Source organism: Mandrillus leucophaeus, unplaced genomic scaffold (genome assembly GCF_000951045.1).
Source record: "Mandrillus leucophaeus isolate KB7577 unplaced genomic scaffold, Mleu.le_1.0 Scaffold162, whole genome shotgun sequence".
Lineage (NCBI taxonomy): Eukaryota > Metazoa > Chordata > Mammalia > Primates > Cercopithecidae > Mandrillus > Mandrillus leucophaeus.
Window position 1 is genome coordinate 297,655 of NW_012101610.1, and position 9,300 is coordinate 306,954.

General features: G+C 37.8%; 1 protein-coding gene across 1 annotated transcript in view; it reads left to right on the plus strand.

The window, feature by feature from the left end:
* DNAH3 (dynein, axonemal, heavy chain 3) overlaps positions 1–9,300 on the plus strand; it is a 224,672-nt gene that overhangs the window by 60,491 nt on the left and 154,881 nt on the right. Inside the window, 1 exon segment of the mRNA XM_011976095.1 lies at positions 7,641–7,852. Coding sequence (XP_011831485.1) covers positions 7,641–7,852 — 212 coding nt within the window.

The following is a 9,300-nucleotide window of genomic DNA, read 5'->3' on the forward strand; positions in this document are numbered from 1 at the left end:
CCTGCCTCAGCCTCCCAAAGTGCTGGGATTACAGGTGTGAACCACTGTGCTTGGCCTATTTTTTTTATTTTAGCCATTCTCATAAGTAGTTGTGGTGTCTCATTATGATTTTAATTTGCATTTCCCCAATGCCTAATGATCTTGAACGTTTCTTTATGTGCATACCTGTCATTTGTATATCCTCTTTGGTGAAGTGTCTGTTCAAGTCTTTTACCCATTTGTTTAATTGGTTGTTTGATTTCTTACTGTTGAGTTTTGTGGGGTCTTTACATATTTTGGATACAAGCCCTTTGTGTGATATGTGATTTACAAATATTTTCTCCAAGTCCGTGGTTTGTTTTTTAATTCCCTTTATAGTGTCTTTCACAGAGAAAAAGGTTTTAATTTTGATGACGTCCAACATATCAATCTTTCTTTTATGGGTTGTGCTCTTGGTATCATCTCTAAGGACTCTTAGCCTAATCCTGGTCATGAAGATATTCTCCTGTATTTTATTCTAGAATTATTATGGTTTTAGGTTTTACATTTAGACGTATGGTCCATTTTGAGTTAATTTTTTTAAATATGAGGCTTAGTTCAAGTTCATTGTCTTATATATAAATGTCCAATGGTTCCAGTAGTTGGAAAAAATTAATTTGTTTTGTCCACTGAATTGTATCTTTGTCAAAAATCAATTGTCCATATCTTTGTGGGTTGATTTCTTGACTCTACTCTGTTCTATCAATCTATATGTCAAGCCTTTCACTGATACCACATCAACTTGACAACTGTATTTTTATAGAAAGTCTTAAAATCACATAGTGTGATTCTTCTAACTTAATTCTTCTTTTTCAAATTTTATTTTCACTGTTTTCATCCCTTTATTTTTCCACATAAATTTGAGAATCAGTTTGTTTGTGCATACCAAAAAATCCTGCTGGAATTTTGTTGGAAATGTTTTAAATCTATAGATCAATTCGGAAAGAATTCACATTTTATTACATTGAGTCTTCCAATCAATGGACACTTTGTATCTCTTCAATCAGGTCTCCTTTTACTTCTTTTTATCAGTGTTTTGCAGGTTTCAGCATACAGATCCTGTGCGTGTTTTGTTAAATTTATACATAAGTATTTCCTTTTTTAGAATAATACTTGTAAATGATGTATGTTTTTGAATTTCACTTTTTGAGGTAAATACTATGAAGCACAATTGCTGGATTATATGGTAAGAACATGTGTAGTTTTGTAAGAAACTGCCAAACTGTCTTTCAAAGTTGCTCTACCATTTTGCATTTCCACCAGTATAAATGAGAATTCCTGTTGCTCCACATCCATGCCAGCATTTAGTGTTGTCTGTGTTTTGAGTTTTGACCATTTTAATAGGTGTGTAGTGGTATCTCATTGTTGGCTGTTGTTGTTGTTATTGTTTTTAAATTGAGATGAGGGTCTCACTGTGTTGCCCCAGCTGGCCTCAGATTACTGGGCTCAAGCAGTCCTCCCATCCTGGCCTCCCAAAGTGTTGGGATTACAGGTATGAGCCACCACACCCAACCACTCATTGTGTTTTAATTTCTAGTTCCTTAATGGCAATGATATTGAACATCTTTTCATATACTTATTTGCCTCCTGTATATCTTCTTAGGTTAGGCATTCGTTCAGAGCTTTTGCCTATTTTTAAGTCTCAAGTTTTTGTTTTCTTATTTTTGAATTTTTAAAAATTCCTTGCATATTTAGATAATAGTCCTTTAACAGATTTTTTTTTTTTTTTTTGGGCAAATATTTTCTTCCAGACTGGCTTTTTTATTCTCTTGGCAGTGTCTTTTACAGGGGAGAATCTTTTCATTCCTAGTTTATCATTTTTCCCCATGTGTTGTGCCTTTTGTGTTGTAACTAAAAAATCATTCTCAAATCCAAGGTCATCCAGATTTTTTCCTGTGTTATCTTCCAGGAATTTTATAGTTTTCCATTTTAAATTTAAGTCTGTGATCCATTTTGAGTTAATTTTTGTGAAGGGTATAAGATCTGTGTCTAGATTCTTTTTTGTGTGTGTGTATATGGATGTCCAATTTTTTCATCATTATTTGTTGAAAAGGCTATCTTTTCTCTATTATATTGCCTTTGCTCTTTTATCGAAGACCAGTTGACTATATTTGTGTGGTTCTATTTCTGGGTGGGTTATGTATTCTGTTCCATTGATCTATGTGACTGTCTTTTGCCAATACCACACTTTCTTGATTACTGTAGTTTTATAGTCACTCTTGAAGCTGGGTAGTATCAATCTTCTGACTTTATTCTTCTGCTTCAATATTGTGTAGGCTATTCTGGATCTTTTACTTCTCTGTATAAATTTTAGAATCGGTTTGTCAATATCCACAAAATAACTTGCTGGGATTTTTACTGGGATTATGTTGAATCTATAGATCAAGTTGGGAAGAACTGGCATCTTAACAATACTGAGTCTTCCTATCCATGATTATGGAATATCTCTCTATTATTTACATCTTCTTTGATTTACTTCATCAGAGTTTTTTGTAGTTTTCCTCATATAGATCTTGCAAATATTTTGGTAGATTTGTGCCCAAGTACAAATTTACTTTTTAGGGTGCCAATGTAAATAGTATTATGCTTTTAATTTCTTTTGTTTTTCTTTTTTGAGACGGAGTCTCATTCTGTTGCCCAGGCTGAAGTGTAATCACGTGATCTCGGCTCACTGCAACCTCTGCCTACTGGGTTCAAGTGATTCTTCTGCCTTAGCCTCCTGAGTAGCTGGGATTACAGGCACATGCCACCACACCTGGCTAATTTTTGTAATTTTGATGGAGACAGGGTTTCATCATGTTAGGTCAGGCTGGTCTCCAACTCCTGACCTCGTGATCCACCCGCCTCAGCCTCCCGAAGTGCTGGGATTACAGGCATGAGCCACTGCGCCTGGGCTATGCTTTTACTTTCAAATTCCACTGTTCATTGATGCTATCTTGGAAATGTTAATGTTAATATTGTATCCTGTGCTTTTTTTTGGTTAATATTGTATTAATGTTAATATTTTAATTTTTTATTTTTTAATTTTTTATTTTTTTATTTTTTTTAATGTTAATATTGTATCCTGTGCTCCTGCTGCAATCACTTATTAGTTCCAGGAGTTTGTTTTGTTGATTCTGATGGATTTTCTTTCTCTTTCTTTTTTTTCTAATTTTTATTTATTTATTTTTAGTTGACAAGTAGTTACGTATATTTATGGAGTTCAATGTGATATTCTGATCTATGTATACATCATAGAAAGATTAAGTCAAGCTAATTAAGATATCCATGACCTCACCAATTTATAATTTTTTTTCTGGTGGTAACATTTAAAATCTATTCTTTTAGAACTTTGAAATATACAAGACATAATTATTATTATATTATTATTATTATTATTACTGTTATTTGAGATGGAGTCTTGCTCTGCCACCCAGGCTGGAGCACAGTGATGTAACCTTGGCTTACTGCAATCTCTGCCTCCTAGGCTCAAGTGATCCTCCCACCTCAACCTCCTGAGTAGCTGGGACTACAGATGCTCACCACCACACCTGGCTAATTTTTTCTATTTTTGGTAGAGACAGGATTTTGCCATGTTGCCCAGGCCAGTCTTGAACTCCTGAGCTCAAGCAATCCACCTGCCTCTGCCTCCCAAAGTGCTAGGATTACAGGCGTGAGCCACCTCACCCAACTGAAATATACAATAATTATTAACTGCAGTCACCATGCACTACAATAGATTACTAAAATTTATTTCTCCAGTGTAACTGAAACTTTGTACCCTTGATCAACATCTTTCCTTTCCTTCCCTATCTCTCCCCCTCGTCCAAGCCTCTGGTAACTGCCTTTCTAGGCTCTGTTTCTATGAAATTGACATTTTTGAATTCCACAAATAGTGAGATCACACAGTATTTGGCTTTCTGTGCCTGGCTTATTTCGCTTAACATAATGTCCTCCAGTTCCGTCTATGTTGTTGCAAATTACAGAAAATTTTGAGACTGTTAATACTGTATATTACATTGTTTGATTTTCAAATATTAAACCAGCCTTACACTCCAATGATACACCCTACTTGGACATGGTGTATTATTCTTTTCATGTGTTGCTGGATTCAGTTTCCATGCCTAATATTTTGTTGAGAATTTTAGTGTCTATGAGATATACTGGTCTGTAGGGTTTTGGTTTTTGTTTTGTTTTGTTTGTAATATATCTGTGTGGTTTTTATATCAGGGTATTGTGGGCCTGTTAAAATAAGTTAGGAAATGTATTCTCCTCTTCTGTTTTTTAGATGAGATTATACAGCTTTTCTTGTTTGTGTGGTTTTTTTTCTTTTAATGTTTGGCAGAATTTTCCAGTGAAACCATCTGATTCTGAAGTGTTTATATTTTGGAAATTTTTAATCTATAAATTCAATTTTTTCAATAGTTATAAAACTATTCAGGTATTCTAGTTTATCTTGAGTAAGTTTTTGGAAGTTTGTAGTTTTTGAGGAATGGCTTCATTTAAAAAAAAATGGTCTAATTTATGTACATTGAGTTGTTTATAGCATTCCCTTATTACCCTTTTAATGTCTGAGGGGTCAGTAGTGATAGCCCATCTTTTATTTTTGATATTGGTAATTTGCATCTTCTTTCTTTTTTCTTTACCAGTCTTGCTAGAAGTTCGTCTTTTTTTAGGCCTATCAATTTTGTTTTTCCAAGGAAACAGCTTTTAGTTTCAATAATCTTTTTTATTATTTTTGTTTTCAACGGATTTCTGTTCTTATTTTTATCATTTCCTTCCTTCTGCTAGCTGTGGTTTATCTTGCTCTTCTTTTTCTAGTTACTTACGGTAGAAACTTGGATGATTTATTTTAGAACATTCTCCTTTTTTAATGCTACAAATTTCTCCTTTATAGTTGTACCTCACAAATTTTGTTCAATTTAAAGTAGTTTATAATTCCTTTGAGACTCCTCTAGGACCCATGGATTATTTATAAGTGTGTTGTTTAATGTTCTAGTCACTGGAAATTTTCTTGTTATATTTTTATTGTTATTTCTAATTTAATTCCATTATGGTCATAAAAGGCACTTTGCATGATTTTGCTTCTTTTCAATTTATTGAGGTTTGTTTTATGACTCAGAATAAGATTCACCTTGGTAAGTGTTCTATTTGCAGTAAAAAAGAATGTGTACTCTGCTGTTATTGAATGGAATATTTTATCAAGGGATCAAGTTGCCTTTGTTAAAAGTCAGCTTTGGCAGGGCTGTTACTTTGCTAGACATATCCCTCTCCATGGATAAGCAGCAAGTTCTGCAATGGGATTCCTAGTGAGTGTCGCTTCCACTTTTCCCCTGCAGTGGCTTTCAAAGTATGGTTCCAGGACAAAGCAGCATTCTCATTAACTGAGAATGTGTTAAAAATGCAAAATCTTGAGGCCTCGCTCCAGACCTGACTCAGAAACTCTGGGAATGGGGCCCAGAAATCTGTGTTTTAACAAGCCCTCCTGGCAGTTCTGATGCCTGCTAAACTTGGAAAACTACTGTGAATATCCTACAGAAATCTCTCCCTGTAGCTCACATTTGGATGGCACCTTCTTTAGTTTCCAGTAGAGACACATGTTTTTCCTTTATTATCTGCCTTTGATCATTTAGTGGGAGTTAGAATAGGCAGACGTGGTTAGTTGCATGGCCTCACATTGCTTCTTTGCCTAAAAGTTATCTGTTTACATTCATGGGGCTGAAGATCATTCATGAACCTTGAAGAATGACTTCAGCAATGTTTCTTAGAACTCTGGAATGTCCGGACTGGATAGGACCCTAGAAGTTATTAATATTTTCTGCAACCTCCATATTTGAATCTTGACTGAGTTGACTGTATCCACAGGGCTACAAAAATTTCCACCTACTGTCTCATCCTTTAAGATCAGAGTTAGAATTTCAGAATATAGCCTTGCCATAAGCTATGAGGTGAGAAGCTACCAAGGCATGTGGATAAAGGGATCCATAACTGCTCTTCAAATAGCAGTGTCTAAAATCCCTGGATTGTTTTATATTCTTCTCTCTTGTTGTAGATATAGATTTGTCAGTTCAGGCTGTCTCTAGATAATCATAACCAGAGGGAAATTTCTTCTAACAGAAATTCTACTACTCCTTTTTGCCTGAGTGATTGCAAATAACCCAGGCAAGTCACTCTGTTTGTGCTTCACTCTTACAACTATAGAGTGGGAACAATGAAGTGTTAGCCTTACCTAATTTATTCATCCTACTGGGAAAGTCACTGTGATAATTCAGCCAAACCCTCCCAAGTAGAGGCTACTCACTTGTCGCGTAGGTGCCTTTCTATTCTAGCCCGGCACCTACAATATTTCCTGGTGCATGAAAGATACTTTTTTTTTTTAAATTTAAATTTTTGATTACTTAACAAAAATGTTGGGTTGATGAAGCGTGTGAAATTAATGAAGTTATATTTAGTTTCAGCACTCCTGAAAGAAAAGTACCTTTGAGTAAGTTAGCAACATCACATAGCAAGAGTTAATACCAATTTGAAATATCCAAGCAGGGGCAGTAGCATGGAAAGGTCTTGGCCAGGTATGAAACCCAAATGCTAAAGGTTCTTAGCAAAATAAAGGAAGGGAAAATAAAGGAAAATAGCAAAATAAAGGAAATTAGTGTTTTGGAGCAAGTTTAAACAATGAGGTGTTACTCTTTGTTTTTAAAATATATATATTTTTTGACAGAGTCTCACTGTGTTGAGGCTGGAGGGCAATGGCACTATCCTGGCTCACTGCAACCTCCACCTCCTGGGCTCATGTGATCCTTCCACCCCAGCCTTCCAAATAGGTGGGACTACAGAGCGTGCCACCACGCCTGGCTAATTTTTTGCATTTTCAGTAGAAATGAGGTTTAACCATGTTGCCCAGGCTGATCTTGAACTCCTGACCTCAAGCAATCTGCCTGCCTCAGCCTCCCAAAGTACTGGGGTTACAGACGTGAGCTACTGTGCCCTGCCCTGTTTTTAAAATAATTTCAAAGTTACATAAAAATTGCTGGAACAAAACGGAGACCTCTCATATCTCCATTCACCTTTCCCCAATGTTTAATATTTCACAACTTTTGTGAAGCACTTTTTATTACTATTATAACAGCTTCTAAAAGCGATAATAACAATTTTTTTTTCTTTTTTATTTTTCTTCTTATTTTTGTAGAGACAGGGTCTTACTATGTTGCCCAGCCTGGTCTCAAACTCCTAGGCTCAAGCAGTCCTCCCACCTTGGCCTCCCCAAATGCTGGGATTACAAGTGTAAGCCACTGCAACTGGCCGAAAACAAAACAAAACAAAACAAAAAACTATTGATATGCTAATTGTACATCCATTACGTGCCAGGCATTATGTTAGCCACTATACATTATCTCACTGAATTTCCACAATCACCCTCCAGGGTATCCATTATTACCCATGTGTCACAGGAGTTACTGTTGAGGCTTAGAAAAGTCCTATATCATACCAAAGGTTCCACTGGCTAAGTGCAGGTTTCAGATCCTCAAAGCCTATATGTGTTCCAGTCTCTAAACGACAGGAGGCACAGCTCTAAGTTCAGGGAATTAAAGGTATGCATGACTAACATCCACATGATGGTCTGACCCTTCCCTCTTCTCTTTCAGGACCCCTCTTCTTACTGAATGCTGAGCAAATTGCAGAGGAGATAGGGAATATGTGGAGGACAACGTATAAACTGATCAAGACCTTATCTGATGTACCTGCACCCAGGCGCTTAGCAGAGAATTTGAAGATCAAGATCGATAAGTTCAAGCAGTACATTCCCATCCTCAGTATTTCCTGCAACCCAGGAATAAAAGACCGGCACTGGCAGCAGGTTTCTATCAATCACTGCCCGCCCCCAAGCAGCCCAACCCAGGCCTGGCCCTGGCTGTCCTTGGGAAGGCAGGAAATATTACTAGGTCAAGCTTCTCCTTTCCGAAAGGATAGTCTACTTAAGGGCAAAGGGATAGCAAATGAGAATGGCAAGGCTTCTGAAGGAAGAGAATGAACTCCCCGCCCCCTGAACAGGTTGGCCCTTTCCTTGGAACCCCCATTGCTCGTGGTTCACTGAGTGTTGTTCCAGCCAATGGTCACAAAGGGTCTCCTTCCTGCTTCCTAAGCAGATGGGCTTTTGGAGGCCAAGAGCCTCCAAAGTGCAACAAGGATGTTCAATATAGTGAGAGGATCTTGATTTGCTCCTTGACCTAGGATGTGCAAAAAAGAAAGTCACATCCCTCCCTGGGGGTTGCTGATAATACCAGATGATTCCCACTTAGGATGACTTTGGTGTGGCATTTCATTGTCAAACAGGTTCAGAAATAATTTTGCACTCTTCTCTTAGCCCTTTGGGGCTACAAATTAGAATAATAAATTTCTCCTTAAAAATAGCTGGGATTTTTATAAGGAACCAAGTGTGAGGGTGATAAGTGTGGTGTGAACACTAAGCAGAAAAAAGAAAACTCACTGTGTTTCTAAAATAATCATCACATCCAAAGGCTAGCAATGGCCTTGAAACATCCTCTACCAGAGTCACTCTGTGTGGAATTGGAAGTGAAAATGGCTTTCTTTGGGCAGATTCTTCTCTGACTTGGCCTATAACTCCCCCTCTCAGAACCACATTCAAGACCAGGCATGGTGGCTCAATACCACAGTCCCAACACTTTGAGAAGCTGAGGCAGGAGGATAGTTTGAGCCCAGCCTGGGCAACACAGTGAGACCCCCATCTCTCCCTAATTAATTAATTAATTAGCTAAGCGTGGTGGTGTACATTTGTGGTCCCAGCTACTTGGGAAGCTGAGGTGAGAAGATTGCTTGGGCCAGGGATGTCAAGACTGCATTGAGCTGTGATCGTGTCACTGCACTCCAGCCTGGGAAACGGGGGGGGGGAAAAAAAAACACATATAAGACTGAGGAAATTCTCTCTGAAAGGACCCAGTGACAACACAGTGACAAGGAGCACTTTGCTCTCCCTAGGAAGATAGAGGAAGACTCTCTTAATACGTGAGAGAGTCAGGGTTTTTTTTGTAGGGAGGAGCTACTTTCAGTTGCCCGAAAAGTCTTGAGACTTGAGACCTAAGCAAAGGGTGGAGTGCCGTACAGAGAAGGGACAGGCTGTCTGAGTAGACTTCTGTTTTTTCTTTCTTTTTTTTTCTTTTGAGATGGAATCTCACTGTGTCCCCCAGGCTGGAGTGCAGTGACGTGATATCAGCTCACTGCATTCAAGCAATTCTTCTGCCTCCGTCTCCTGAGTAGCTGGGACTGCAGGCACGTGCCACCACGCCC